This window comes from Panthera uncia, chromosome B1, assembly GCF_023721935.1.
Source record: "Panthera uncia isolate 11264 chromosome B1, Puncia_PCG_1.0, whole genome shotgun sequence".
Lineage (NCBI taxonomy): Eukaryota > Metazoa > Chordata > Mammalia > Carnivora > Felidae > Panthera > Panthera uncia.
In genome coordinates this window covers 6,144,062-6,160,003 of record NC_064811.1, presented here as the reverse complement: position 1 = coordinate 6,160,003, position 15,942 = coordinate 6,144,062, and the positions used below count along the sequence as shown (strand labels likewise).

Sequence of the window (15,942 nt, the reverse complement as noted above, 5' to 3'; positions counted from 1 at the left end):
AAGGCAATCAGCCTTTCAAATCACCCCCCTCCCTCCCCATCTTCCTCCGCTTTCTTCAAGGAAGACTTACTCAGCACTTCCTCGGTGTCAGGCACTGTTCTGGGTGCCAGTGTGAGAAGAGTGAACAAAACACGGACATTCCTGTCCTCGTGGGAGCTACGTTTTAGTAGGAGAGACAGGTCCTGAAGAATATAAACGACTGCAACAAACAGAAGGCTAGCGGTACGTGCCGGGGAAAAGGATAAAGCAGGGAAGACGGGAGGTGCTGGGAGGCCTCGGTCCTTCATCTTCCCTTTACCCGTCCTCCTTCTGGGGGGACCCTGGCCTGTCTCAGGGGATCGGTGCTGCCCACAGACCTGTCCCCTGACCTCTAGACTCATAAACCCAACTCCCGACCAACCTCTCTGCCAAGCATCTCAAAGTCAACGAGCCCCACGCTGAGCTCCTGATCAAACCCATCTCCGAATCTCAGGGAAGGACAGCAGACCTCTCCCTCGTCAAGACCACCCCAGCCTTCCTCCACCCCTCCTGCCTCTCACGTCTACGTACAGGAAGCGATTTCTGTGGCTCTACTTTCAGAACGAGCCCAGAACTCCACCACGTCCCCCCATTCCCCTGCCGCCGTGTGTGTGCTCACCAGTACCTTGTTCCTGGTGACTGCAACAGGCTCTTAACCGTCACTATTTCTCTTCAACAGAGCAACCACAGGGGCCCTGCTCAAACTGGGTTTGACAGTGCTCTGTGCAAACCTCCCCACAGCTTCCCACCTCCTTCAGAGTCAAACCCACGGTCCCCAGGGCACTTGGGTGGCCCAGGCAGTTGAGCGTCCGACGTCGGCTCAGGTCGTGATCTCACGGTTTGTGAGTTCGAGCCCCACGTCAGGCTCTGTGCTGACAGCCAGAGCCTGGAGACTGCTTTGGATTTCATTTCTCCCTCCCTCTCTGCCCCTCCCCTGCTCACGCTGTCTCTCTCTCAAAAATAAACAAACATTAAAAAAAAAATTAAGAAAAAAAACGTAACACAGTCCTCGGCTCCGTGATTTTGGTGCCCGGGGAATTTCCCGGCTGGGTGGCCCCCTGCCCTCTCCCTTGCTCTCCAGCCTCCAGGCTGCTCCCCCACCACGAGGCAGGCCCCCGTCTCGGGGCCTCTGCACTTCCAATGTCCTCTGCCTGTGACACCCTCCCCCCAGGAGACACAGGGCTCGCTCCTCACTGCCCTTGGGTCTTTACTGAAATATCAAGGTCTCTGACCTGACAGGCCCAATCTCTCCTGTTACCCGGCTCCGCGAGGGCAGACTGGCTACATCTCTTCACGTGAGATCTACCCTCAGCTGGGCCCCAAGAACCTGCACTGGCTTCTCCCCACTCTCGTCAGCCCCAACAATACTTCTTGCATGAATGAATGATTAAACGAGCATTCTGTGTCTGGTTTGAGTAAATGCCAACAGGGTATCCCTGTGTATTGTCTTAGGAAGGGCAGGCCCCGTTAGTTCACGAGTGATGTCGGGGTTCTCCCTCATTAGGGACCAGTGGACACGGAGGTGTGCAAAGCCTCTGGCCCACGGGGTCAAGGCAGCCACCAGAGAGGACGGGCTCGGGCTCTACAAAGAGTGACTCAGGTGCTGCCCCTTCCTTGGTTTCTCGATTTCATCACACATAAATGGCGACAGCACCACCTCAAAGACCCAAGGAGACTCGACCTGTTGATGCCCCAGCAGGAACCCAGCACAGTGAAGGGGCTTGTGAGACACCAGTCTCCCTGCCCCCCCCCGACACGGTTCCCAACTACAGAAAGGGCCTCTGGCATCTTTCAGGCGCTCATTCCTACGCTGCATTCTGAATCCCCTCTCTTGTAAAAAGCAGGGAATAAATCAGATGGGGAGGCATATAAATCCTGGGTCCACCATTTATGAGCTTTTCAGTTTCCCAGCCTCTCGGAGCCTTTCAGAAGGCTCATCTGAAAAACAGGTCCATGAAACGCATTCCAGAGGCCTGCTCTAAGGGTGGCGGTGACGTCCGTAAAGATTCAGGGCAGTGCCTGGAATCTAGGAGACGTGCGGTAAATGAGAGCCACTGTGACAATACGGAAGAGGGGACTGACTCTCGGCCCCTGGATCACCAGCATCCCGGGATTCACGCAGAGCAAAATTCCACGGCCGCCACACCTGAGATAGAGCAAACCAGGCACACACTGTCCACACACGGCGGCCAGGCAGGGTCAACGCTAACAGTATGCCGAGATCACGGGGACGGCGCAGCACGTGGGTGCTGGGGCCCCTGAGACTGGCGTGCACTATTCCTCGGGCAGAGAGCTCTTCTTTTCTTCCTGGTTCTCAGTCTCCAGTCCCCACCCTCGTGGTGCACCACGACCCAGGCCCCTTCCCCGGACCCCGCCAGCTCCCAGGTGACTGCAGCAGCCCCCTGTGCCGGCCCGATAGTCACTAGCTCCAACCGGGACAGAAGAGAGCCGGCCCTTCTGTGTTTCCCTTGCTTTATGCAAATACAAACACCACAAGCTGTCTAGGACTGTGTTCCTTCTTTGTCTGCTTTGTATTTGTGCCAACGTGTCATAAGGAAGATTCTGATGCATACCTGGATATTCTTCAGTGACAGATTTTTCTTCAGAGTCTTGCGAAGGATTCCGTGAAACTTTCTCAGAAGACACGGATTCCCTGGTCTTTGTCCTTGGTTCCGGTTCCAGCTTCGATCTAAATAAATAATTAGCCATCACATAAATTGCTTCTACAAGATTCTGTCCTGACAACACACGCAGTCACTCGTGACCCCCACACACTTGTTCTGTGCTCTCCGCCAGAGAGCAGAGTTGCTGACCAGCGGCCATGCCAACACACCTCCCGCGGGACACTCACTACGAGGTGCCAGCGTCACTGCCTGCACGGGGTGGGGGTGGGGGTGGGGGTGGGGGTGGGGGGCGAGTGCAGTCAACAGACGAAGGAGAGAACGCACAACCCTGCCCCACAGACCGACACCACACCCAGCAGCTGCGTGGCAAAAGCTGACTGTTCAATCCAGGAGCCGGCTGTTTCCCACCAATGCAAAAGTGTGGCTAACTACATACACACGCACACACGGGCACACACGTTATGTAGTATGTGTAAGGAATATCTTAGAAGAGTTAACTGTAAAAGCACAAGTCTTTAAATGTCCACCGGATGGAAGTGACTGGTCTCAGGAGGCACGGCCTCTGCACGTGGCAGCCGCCCCAGGGCTCCTCCTGTGGCCGCACGGCCTCACCTGGGGGCCAGGCTTCATCGCGCTCACCCAGAGAGGCCTTCTCCGACCCTGCGATCTCAGACAGGCTCCCCCACGTCCCCCTGTGCCACAGCCCTTGTCTTCACAGCGGCCACCGGTCTGGAATGGCCCAGTTCACTTGTTTACTGCCTGCCCCACTCCCCAGGGGTGTGTGCTCTCAGAGCAGGGGTCTGGGCCGTAAGCCATGGCTGCTTCACAGCCCAAGGTCCCAGATGAGTACCCGGGATTCAGTGTTTAAGAAATACAGCTTGTGGGCGCCTGAGTGGCTTAGGTGGTTGAGCATCCAACTTTGGCTCAGGTCATGACCTTGTGGTTCGTTGGTTCGAGCCCCACATCAGGCTCACTGCTGTCAGCGTGCAGCCTGCTTCTGTCCCCCTCTCTTCTGCCCCTTCCTCAATTGCACACCCTCGCTCAAAAATAAACATTAAAAAAAAAAAAAAAAAGGAAATACAGGTTGCCTGAATGGATACCTTACAACGGTCAGTAATTAGCTAGTAAGAGAAAAAACTTGATTATGAAACAAGCCTTGTAATAGCTTCACTGGAATCCACACAGCACTACAGCAATGACAGGCGGACTGCCAGAATGATCTATGATGAGTTCTGTATGACCACCCAGAAAGCGTATAAATAAAAAGAACAATGTAAATACGTGTAAGGATGATCTTGCTAATGCCAGCTAACATTTACTGAGGGCTTATTATGTACTGGACATTTTTCTAAGTATGCTGTGTGGACACACTTACTGAATGCCATACGTCCCTATGAGGTAGGGAATGGTATTAATGACCTTTTTACAGAGGAGGAAACCGAGGTATATGGAAGTTAGGAAACTCTCCCAGGTCACAAGGTCAGTAAATGGCTGGGCCGGAACGTGACCTCAGGGAACCTGCCTCCAAGGCCACACTCCTAACAACTCCATCAAGAGGATCCTACCCATCAGGACCCATGAGAAGGACTTGTGGTCAAACGAATTTGAGGAAGCTGGGTGGGTATTTTACTCTACACATTTTCAGTCTTTAATATCCTAATATACGTTGTGAATTTCCCAAAAGGACGTCTCTTCCAAAAAACCTGGCTGCAGAGACCATTTTCATGGAGTTTTGGGAAAAGACAAGGGTTCTGAGAAAAGCTGTTTAGGAACTGCTCTGCTACAACATTCATAAAAGAATTCTCAAAAATGACAATAGTATCAACCGTCCTAAACATCCAGCTACTACGGCTGGGAAACAAATCACCCTAAAGCTCAGTGCCTTGAAACAGCAATAATCGGTACCGTCCATCAGCATGTCTGGGGCCACAAATGTGGGAGTGGCTCGGCGGGGTGGTTCCGAGTCCCGGTCCTTCACGGGGCGCAGCCCGACGGCAGCTGGGTCTGCGTCACCCAAAGGCTTGCCAGAGGCTGGCGGGTTCATCGGGACGAGGCTCCCTCACAAGGCTCCACTGCAGGTGGGTGCCGGCCCGGAGCCGCGTCTCCCTGTCAGGGGCCACGTTGTCTCCCCAGCTCAAGGAGCGTCTGAGCCAATGGCAGAGGCAGCAGTGCCTTTTATAATAGCCGCAGGAGTCACACCGTCATTTCTGTCCTACACCACGGCCCAGGCAGTGACAATGGTCCACTCGGGCTCAAGGAGAGGGACACGGACCTCACATCTCCCTCTCAATGGAGCAGTGGCGAAGTCGATTTTAGTAAGACCATGTGGGATGCGATATGTTTGGATGCAGCCACCTTTGGAAAATCTATCGGCTATTCTAAGCATCACAAATACACACAGAGACACATCCATCACAGCACGGCTTGTAGTAACAAAACAATGGCTTAAATGTTCGTCGAAAAGTGCCAGGCTTACAGTGAGAAGATTCAGGGGGAAAAGACCCCATTTGCAATAGCCAAAACAATAGACAAACAACTAACAAGGACAACAAGCAGCAGAGCATAAACTGGACAAGAAAAGCCCAAAGCCTATCTGTGAAAAACTAAAAGATTGTCTTCAAAGATATAAAAATATCCTATAACAAATGGAAAGAGATATCATGTTCTTGGATTGGAAAAAGAAATATCATAGAGATGTCAGTTCTCGTGGAATTTAAGAAACAAAACAGATGAACATGGGTGATGGGAAGAGAGAGGCGAAGCATAAAACAGACTCAACTATGGAGAACAAACGGAGGGTTGCTGGAGTGGAGGTGGGGGGAGGACAGGGGGAATGGGGTAAACAGGTGATGGGGATTAAGGAGGGCACTTCTGATGAGCACCAGGTGTTATATGCAAGTGCTGAATCAGTGAATTCTACACCTGAAACTAACATTACACTGTATATAAACTGGGATTTATTTAATGTTTATTTGTTTTTGGCGGGGGTGGGGGGAGAGGGGGAGAGAGAGAGAGGAGAGAGAATCCCAAGCAGGCTCCACGTTGTCAGTGCAGAACCCAACGCGGGGCTTGATGACTAACTGCAATTTAAATAAAAACTGGAAACAAACACAAATAAATAAATAACAAACTTATTTTAGCCATAAAAAAAAAAAAAAAGATGTCGGTTCTCCCTAAATTAATTTATAAATGGAAGCATACCGATCCGAATAGAAATATCAGCAGGTTCCCCTCCCCCATCCTGAAGCCAGACCAAATCAATTATGAAATTCACTCGGAAACATGCAAGGATGTTAGGAAAAACTGTAAATAAATATCGAACTGTACTTGATGACAGAGCTGCTGATGCTCACAACTCCCTGTAAAAGACATGAAGGTAAGAGGACTAAGCACCGTGCAGTGAAACGTAAAGGGTAAGATTGACAGCAGGTAGGTGGTGTTCACTGTAAACTCAACTGTGCTATAGACGTGAGAATGTTTCCAGCAAAACGTGCCCGGAAAAACCCTACACGAGAGAGCGGTATCAGGGCCTGGAAAGGCTGACAAACCACTGACAGAAAATGCAAAAAGAGGCTCGAATGTATGTAGATATTTAGCACACGATACAAGCTTAGTAAGGGGGGCTGAAGGATCAAAGTTTCCTCACTTTGCGCACCAAGATCAAGTCCAAACGCACAAGTGATACAGACATAATAAATCGTACACAAAGGAGAAACACACGGGTGAATGCTTCTCTAAGCTAGGTGTGGAAAAAAGTTCGTATGACTCAAAATCCAGAAGCAAGAAGGGAAAAAATGATGAATTTAACTACATAAAAATTGTTTGATATATTTTTTTGCCCGGCAAAACCACACCAGAAGTGGTGGGGGATGCCGACAGCAGGGGATGTGAGTGAGCGGGACCAGGGAGGGGTGCACGGAGCCTCCCTGTACTTTCGGCTCAATTTTGCTATGAACCCAAAACTGTTAAACGTATGAAAAGATGCTTGCTCTCACTCAAAATAAGATAATGCATGCAGCGCCTGGGTGCCTCAGTTGGTTAAGGGTTCGACTCTTGATTTTGGCTCAGGTCATGCGTGATCTCATGCTTGTGGGATCAAGCCCCGAGTTGGGCTCTGTGCTCAGTGTGGAGCCTGCTTAACATTCATTCTCCCTCCCTCTCTCTCTCTCTCTCTCCCTCTGCCCCTCCTCCGCTCATACACACATGCAGGCACTCTCTCTCAAAAATATGTATTAAATATATTAAAATTAAAATATATTAAAATTTAACATTAAAATATATTAAAAGCATATTTTAAAAAGATGACGCATATTAAAAACCACACCAGGACATAATTTCTTGCTCTGGAAGACTGGCAAAAAATCACAAGACTACCGGGTTGGTCAGTTTGTGGAGAAGCAGACACTTTCACAGACTGATGGGTATGAATGCCAAATGGTGTTAAGTTCCATGGAGGGAAATGTGGTAACGTCTAGTGATGTGTATCGGGGCACCTGGGCAGCTCAGCTGGTTGAGCGTCTGACTTCAGCTCAGGTCGTGATCTCGCAGTTCGTGAGTCTGGGTCCTACATGGGCTCACTGTTATCAGCGCAGGGCCCGCTTCCAAACTTCTGCACCCCGCTCTGTCTCTGCCCTCCCTCTGCCCCTCCCCTGCTTGTTCTCTCTCTCTCTCTCTTTCTCTCTCTCTCTCTCTCTCTCTCTCTCTCTACTAAATAAAACATTTAAAAAAAAATTTACAGACCTATTACTCTCTAACGCAACAATCTTACTTGTGTGAATCTATCCCAAAGACACAGCAACAATATGAAACAGTTTGTACAAGGCCATTCATTGTAACAATTATGTAATTCAACTGTAGCACAGTCAAAGCCTGGAAAGAATCCGAACGCCCATCGCTGTGGCACTGGCTGTATCACCTTGGGAGTGCTACGCCGACGTGGAAAGATGTCACGAAAACGTGTGCACGCACAGCTGTGGGGCAAAGCACACAAGAGGAAGAACTGTGCACAGGAGAGAACGTCCTGCACCTGCTAAGATGCTGACAGAAAACCCACAGCTCACCGCATCCTTTGTGGTGAGAGACTCCACGTTTCTCCCTAAAATGAGGAGAAAGGCCAGGATACAGTAGACCTGAACACCAGTGGACAGAGAACAATTACAGACTTTGTGAGTTTCTGGTATGGAAACCCAGCAAAGACATTACAAGAAAGGAAAACTAGACAAACGCCTTCACGAGCATAAATGTACATCTCCTTAACAAAATATAAGCGAACCGATTTTAATAATATATAAACACAACCATGCATCATGACCAAGGGGGGTTTACCCCAGGTATGCAAAGTTGGTTTCACATTTTTAAATCAATGTAATACACTACGTTAAAAGAAAAGAAGAAAACCACAATATCATCTCATTAGATGCAGAAAGAGCACTTGAAAAATTCAAGATCCCTTCAAGATAAAAACCGTTCACAAACTAGGACTAGAAGGTGTGCAGGAAAAGGTTGACTCAGCAGGTTTGGGGTGTGCCAACTCTGCCCGTTAGAAAGAAACTGGCCCTGGACCAGTTCCTGGAAGAAAACCTCCGTGCTCCTGGAATATCCTGCCTGATAAGCAGTGTTTTTGTATACCTGGTGCCTTGGACCACACCAGAGAGTTTATGCCAACCATGTGATCTCTGATGGGGGCCTCGGACCAGACTGTGCGGACCTGACCTCTGGAGGGACTGGAGACAGAGTAACGAAGGTCGGCTATTTGGGTGCTCCGTGCCTACATGACTGACTCCCAGGGAAAACCCTGCGTGCCAAGGCTCTAGCGAGCTTCCCCGGTTGACAATAGCCCGTACGTGTTGCCAGACATCACACATTTTCATTGCCGGGAGAATTAGGTGCGGTTTTCAGAGGACAACTGGAAGCTTCATCTAGGTTTCTCCGGGACTTTGTCTTACATGCCTGTTATTTAGCCTTGCTGCTTTTAATCTGTATGCTTTAACCATGAGTCCAGCAGCATTTCTAGGAGTCCTCCTAGCAAATCACGGAACCAGAGGGGAGTCTTGGGAACGCGTGACAAAGAAGGGCATTTCCTTACCCTGATATAGAGCAGCTATATCAGAAGATATCAGAATACCTACAGCTAGCATCGAACTAAATCCTTGCCCCTTAAACAGACAAGGCAAGGATGTCCATTCTACTTTTTTAAGTTTGAGGGAGAGAAAGAACACGAGCGAAGTAGGGGCAGAGAGGGGGGAGAGAGAATCCCAAGCAGGCTCCGTGCTGTCAGCACAGAGCCCGGTGTGGGGCTCAGTCTCATGAACAGTGAGATCATGACCTGAGCCGAAATCAAATCAGGAGTCAGATGCTGAGCCGACGGAGCCCCCCAGGGGCTCCCCAGTTCTGACTACTTCTGTTCAACATGGTACCTTCTACTGGCTTGTATGCAAATGCTGAGTATGCAAATGCTGAGCACACTGCACAGCATATGCCAAGAGCTGCACAAGCTGGCTGTTCCTACCACCCTAACTACCACCGCTACGGCTATCATGACCGTGTAAGTAAGAAAAGGCAGAGTGGTTTCATAAAGAAAACGTCTTGTGCAATCCCAAAGCTACATGCACTTTTTCTTCTAGCAAGGTGCAGACCAGAAGAACAGAAGAAACCAGCTGACACAATCCATCAACAGTTTTAAAACTCCGGGGGAGGGGCCACCCCTCTCTAGTCTGTGCAAGGGACCCAGTGCGGCCTCCGACTGCTGGCCCAGCCAGGGCTGGTCTTCCAGGTCGGTGCTGTGTGGGAAGTGCGGGATGATTTAAGGAGGCCTGACAGACCGGCAGGGGAGAGGGTGGGGAGGGGGGTGGTAGCCGCATGTGTGAGCGATGGGCGGCCTTCTCCTCGGCGGTTTGCTCAGCAGCGCCAACCTGCCGCCCTTCTAAGAAGACCCTCTAGGCCGACAGGGTCCACAAGTCCCATGGCGGTCAGAGATACGGTCCTTACCACACTGTCTGGCTGACCGAGAAAGGTACATTTAGAAATGGGGTTTGGAGAGGAGAGGGAGCTTGAATTCTAGCCTGCCGCTTATTAGCAGTGTGACCATTTTCTCCCCAATCCTCTTTGAGTTTTGTTCATCTGCAAGATGGAGAAGACAGCGCCTTCTAAAAGTGTTCTCGCCACGACTGGGACCAACCGCGAGGCCGTACCCAGCAGGGGAGGCCGGCACACAATCGATACTCTCCTGGCTACTCTTCTAAGTGCTGGACGTCAGTTGCCTTATCTGTAAAGTGGCTTTCAGTAGCTTTCGTTCCAACCCAAAGAAACAGATCTTCATCCTGGTTTTCCCCTCCTCACGTCTGTGACAATGAGAAACCTGGCTTCCAGAAGTAATATCGCACCTCAAAGCTGTTGCAAAGGCTAAATGAAACGGTAGATGAGAAAAGTACCATGTAAAATGTAAGTATTTTACAAATTCCTTCTACTGCCAACTCCGAGGGTAGAAATAACGAGGGGCTTCGCAGAGCAGTCACTTGGGCGCACTCTTGAGAGAGGAGTGATATTCTGCCAAGCACGTGAGGGCACAAGGGTATATGGAGGCACAGGGAAGCCAGCAGTGGGACCTCTGGGTCACAGGACGGCCCTGCCCTCTGCAGAACTATTTGGCTATTTAATAAAGAATTCTTTTATACTCCCAGAAGCCGTGGGTGAGAGTTCCAGCTGCTGCACACACACCCCCGCCCCCAACACCTGTCACTTTTATTTTGGCTATTCTAATAAATGTGACATGGGATCTTGTAGGCTTTTATTTTGTCGCGAAACAATCACATGCACAAAAATCTTGAGTACAAAGAACGCTTTCTCCTGAACCATCAGACAGTAAATAGCCAACCTGATGCCCTTTTCCCTCTGAGTATTTCAGGATTCCCTGAAAACAAGAGCATTCTTTGACACAACCAGAATATAACCATCAAAAATCGGGAATTTCACGTCGACACGTGACTTCCAGCCTTTCCCTGGACCCCATTCTAACTGGACTAGCTGCCTCGCGGACGTCCTTTAGAACGAAATCACACAGTGCATCCAGTGGTTATTTTTTGTTAGGCTCCTCTGGTGTAAACAGTTCTTCGGTCTTTCCCCGAGTTTCATGACCTTGGGACACAATAACGTGCCAGCTATCCTCTAAGAAACCCCTCAGCTTGCGTTTGTCTGCTGTTCCCCACGGTTGGAGACAGATTATGCATCTTTGGCATAAAAGAGGGACACTCATCTACGTTCTCCCCAGGGCCTCCTAGCAGGTTGTCCCAGATTTCCCTCCGTCACTTGGTTAAGGTGGTGGCTGCCAGGCTTCCCCACTGCGGAAGTTACTCTTCCCCCTTTGGAAGTCTGAGTACTGGGGGAAGGAGTGCTTTGATGCGATGGAGTTATCAATGCCAAACCTTCAATGTACTCACTTACGGATTCCTATCTAGATGGATGCAAGATGTCCTATTTTATTCAGGTTATCTTCTGCTACTAGCATTGATTTGATGCTCAAACTGTCTCAAATTTGGCCAGTCGAAGCCCCTTCAAACTGTCCTTTTCCCACGTCCCCATCATCCTCTCAGCCCTTCCCTGCTGCCTGCTATGACAAAGGTTCCAGGCTCATTTTATACTTTTCCCTCCTCTGGCCCCAGACGGAGCCATTTCTGCAAGGAGCTCTGGTTCCTGGAAGCTGAAATTGCTACTTAGAAGCCAAGATCTGAATGCTAAGTATGCTTATCGCTACTGGGGTGTCCTTGCTTCCAGGCCATTTGCACACCTACACACACATACTCACTTACAACCATAGTTAGTTCTGCATCTATCTATGCAAACTGCAAACCATGAGTTCGCACCCGTACCTTTCATTCCAATCTAACAGCACAGGGTTCATTCTGGTTTTATCCCTTTCACTTCCCGGAATGTGCAAAACCGGCTTCCATCATCCTTATGTATTCAATTGTTTGACCAATCCTCCTATTATATAACCAAAGAGTCCTCTCCACTGCCACTCTTCCCCCACAAGGGCGCACCCCCCCCCCCCCCCACTCAGGCTCAGGACCTGACCTACCCTTCCGAGCTGTGGCCCCCACCGCTTTACACACCCACCTGACCCTGCCCCACCCCGGGGCTGCAGGACTGAATTGTTGAGGAAGAAGGGCTTAACTGACTTTTAAATAAAGGGCTCTGGGAATGTCTGTGATCCTTTGTGTGGAGAGTATACTAATGTGCCAGTTTTCAATTTAAAATGAATAAAAGATTACAATGCAGGAGACAAAGCTGAGAGCCTTTTTTTTTTTTTTTAAACAGTGATAAAAACAGATCTCATTATACACAGAATGTCTCTTGCAATCCTCAGGGAAATTGCAAATTAACTAGTTGAAGGCACTTTGAAAAAAGCAATTTTTAAAAAGTCATCAGAATGATCAGTTTATATCCCATGATTTATTTAAATTGATTTCTCTAACTGAAGGCTGCTCATTTCCTAACTGCAATCAACACAGTTTCCACCTGGCCAACATCTGTTTCCAAATCCCTTATTTGAAAATCTGGGGATTCTATTTAAAATCTGAGAAAAACAGGGGTGCCTGGGTAGCTTAGTCATTTGAGCATCCAACTCTTGATTTCAGCTTGGGTCATGATGATGGAGCCCCACGCACGCTGAGCCTACGTGACATATTTCCATTCATTCATTTTCTCTCTCTCTCTCTCTCTCTCTCTCCCCCTTCCCTCCCTCCCTCCCTCTGCAGCCTCACTCTTTCTCAAGAAACAAAAACAAAAAAAATTTTTGAGAAGAGCAGAAAGAGGGAGAGAAACAGATTTTTCAGTTTTGAAACAAGAAAACGTGTGGAACAACTTCTTGCCCTTATACAAAAGTTAGAGAAAAGTGATCAATGTTCCAGAGTTAAGTATGGCTCTTACACTTCTTTTCTGCCCCCAACAAAGGCTCTAGGTAGAAAAAAGATATTTTCAGTATCGTTCCATCATTTCAAAAGTGACTTTCAGACGAAGGTATCTCCTCTGGCACAGGCACCGTGCGCTCCCACAGCAGGAGAACCTCACGCCACCTTGAGCAAGTCATCTCCACACCCACACAGGTATTTACTGGGCACCAAGCCAGGGCCGCACAAAAGGGGCTCCGCAGACCAGCACCAGGCTACCGACTGTTTGTTACTGGTCTGCTACAAGACGAGGATAAAAACACAGAGTAAACATACAGAGACATTTACGGCGATCTGACGTTGCCCCTTCATCAGAAACACATCCTGCTCATCGGTTCAGCTCAAACTATGGTGGCAGGGTCGCCCGCGCCCCAAGCCGTGAACCCGACCTGCGCAGTGGAATACACCTCCATCCACGATGGATGGCAAAGAACGAACAACAAAAAAAAGCGGTCCTTCACCTCAGAAAGCCTGTTGTAAGCCAGGGGTCGGCACGCTTTTTCTGTAAAGGGCCAGATGGTAAATATTTCAGGCTTCGTGGAACATACGTGATCTCTATCTTGTATTTGTTTTTTTCTTTTGCTGTACAGTTGTCAGGGGAATGGAAGAAAAAAGTCACATTTAACAAGGGTGCTACCCTTCTAAGAAAACAGTCATAGACAGGGAACTGCATAAAGGTCAGCTGAGACTACTTCTGGCTACGTGAGCAAACATCTCATCCAAGTAAGTGCCCTTTGATAGGAGAGATTAGTGTGCTATCACCTTGTCTGAAAAAAATACCAGCATAGAGTATCTTTTATCCTATACTATGACAGATTGAAAACAAGCAGTTCCTTAACTAATAAATAGGCTTTACTTTTGCCAAGAACGAAAGAAACATGATAGTAACAACACTGCCATAAAACATGAGCCCTTGGGTTTTTCGAATCTGTTTTATGAGAATGATTTTTATCAATAACTATCACCAATCAAAACAAAATAATACAAAAGCAAAGTTCCCACAGATCCGACTTGACGGTAAAAACCCTCACAGGCAACTTATCTTCAGGCACCCTGTCACTCTTTCACTCGAGAGCCCTCAGTGAGTGGCCTCCCCAGGCCAGGCCAGGCATGGTGCCACGTAATGGGCTCGGGTGGTGCGACGGCAGCCCTCCGAGAGCATGTGGGTTACACGGGCCATGACGGTGAGCAGGGGACCCACAAAGGAGCCACCAGCACGGCCTGTGGGAGCCAGGAAGTCTCTGGAGAGCAAGCAGCATCCTAATTGGGGCTGGAAGGATACATCAGTTTGCTTGCCAGAGGAGGGAAGGGAGGAGGGACAGAAGATATAGGGTTCCGTGAAAGGCATTCTGGGCAGAGAAATCAGTGAGCATTAAGGCATGAGGGCTTCAAAGCACAAGGCCTCTTCAGAACACAGAGGGAGTCACGTATGGTCAGAGCAGAGATCCACAGGGACCGACCAAGAGGCAAAGGCCGCTGTCCAATCACGAGCCTTGAATGCCATGCTACGAAGCTCTGCTTTGGTAAGACATGGGGAGCAAGAGAGTGGTAAAATTTCATGTATGTTTTGGGCAATGTCTTCTGGGACAAGGTGAGGAAAGAACTAGAAGGAGGCTGGACTACACTGTGAGGGTCACACAGTTATTTCCCTCAAGGTCTTTTGCTCAAAGTAACTGGCACAGGGCAGCTACCCGGCAGGAGACGAGGCTGTACTTGACTTGTGGAAATGAGAACAACTCCCATCTGACTGACGTTAATTGGTCAAAACCTCCGCTGAGAACCAAGAACTGAGGCGGCAGCAGCAAAAGCCCGTTCTCACTCGACCCGGGGTGCCTGTTGAGCCTCAAGTGCAGGGTCCGCTTGGCTGGGGAAGCAGAAACGGGTGCCTCTCTGGCTGGCGGCTGGGAGGCAGAGTGACCGCCACCCCGTGTGGACGGTAAGTCACACGCGGCCAGAGCCCACTCTTCTTGTTCAGGGCCGGCTCTGGGCACCCCTCCTCCCACACCCCTCCCCAAGCCTGGACTGCCTGCGTTCTCTGCCGTCCCTTTCTGGGATCCAACGCAAAGCCTGCTGTCTGCGAAATCCACCACGGTGCCCCGGGGTTCAAACCTTGCTGCGGCTGTGGGGGGCGGGGCAAGTCACCCAGATTCCCCGGGCCTCAATCTCCTCTACAAAACCAGATGCTCATACTTAATATTAACAGGGAGGATCAAATGTCGGGGATCAGATGAAATAAGCTGACACATTGGTAAAGACGCGGTAAACGCTTCACCGGAGGTAACAGTCCAAATGAACACATGTAAACGCTTGCCCTACATACACCGATGCATTTTGTTCTCACAACCCACCAACGTAGGTATTTTGAATTTCTCCACTTTACGAGTGAGGAAACGAAGGCGTAGAGAAGTCAAGCAATCGTCCCAAAGTCACACAGCTGGTAAGTGGCAGAGGGGGGACAGGAACACAGGCTGTCTGGCGTAGAGTCTGAGCTCTGAGGCACGATGCTGTGCTACTCGATGGCACCGTTTCCCCTTCTGAACTTGCTAATTAGTTATGAGACATCCTGATGAAACTGGCTACCTTTTCATGTTTCCATGGCAACCAGCCTGAGTCTTAGCTCCTTGAGGGCAGAGTGTCTCTCCCTCTCCCTCTCCCTCTCCCTCTCTCTCTCTCTCTCTCTCTCTCCCCTTGCCTCTCCTCATTGCCTTGTGTAATAAACAAGTAATTATTTGCCGACAGGTAACACACATTAACGTATCCACTTAGTATCCCCTGCAAATGCTTCCACTTGTTGGCATTTACAATTTCAAATGCGTCTCACCAGCGTGGGGACAAGTATCCGTGCAGGCCCGAGACTGCTCTCTGCAAAGACCTGTGCACAGGCTCAGCCCTGGGCTGGTGTCTGGGAACTGGGACTTCGGGAGGGTTCCCGCAACCCTAACTGCTAAGAGTGGCTCCCTGTGCTTGAACCGTTGTGCGAACAGTGTGGTTCATGCGGAACACGGGTTTTCCTTCTGGGAGTCTGGAATTTTGGTAAGTGCCAAGCAGAAGGCGCCTTTGTGAGCAGCCCCCCAGTAAAATCCCTGGGCCAGTGAGCTTCTAATAAGCTTCCCCAGTGGCCAGTTCACACAAGTGGTCACAAGTCACATCCTGTGTGACTCCACTGGAGGGGACCCTTAGAAGCCTGCTCCCGGCTTCCTCTGCACCTCGCCTGGGTGCCCTTTCCCTTCGCCGTCTGCTCCGTGCCCTCTCACCGCAGATGATCTCGGCCCTGAGTCCCACAGGCCCTGCTAGTGCAGCACCGAACCGGGGCTGGCGCTGGGGTTCTCGACACAATCGGAATTAAGAAAAGCTGC

General features: G+C 49.8%; 1 protein-coding gene across 3 annotated transcripts in view; it reads right to left on the bottom strand.

Annotated features, from left to right (window-relative positions):
- Positions 1-15,942, bottom strand: part of STX18 (syntaxin 18) — a 123,829-nt gene that overhangs the window by 18,318 nt on the left and 89,569 nt on the right. For all 3 annotated transcript variants that reach the window (XM_049630292.1, XM_049630293.1, XM_049630294.1), the window contains exon 6: positions 2,592-2,707. In XM_049630292.1, coding sequence (XP_049486249.1) covers positions 2,592-2,707 — 116 coding nt within the window. The remainder of the gene's footprint in view (positions 1-2,591; positions 2,708-15,942) is intronic.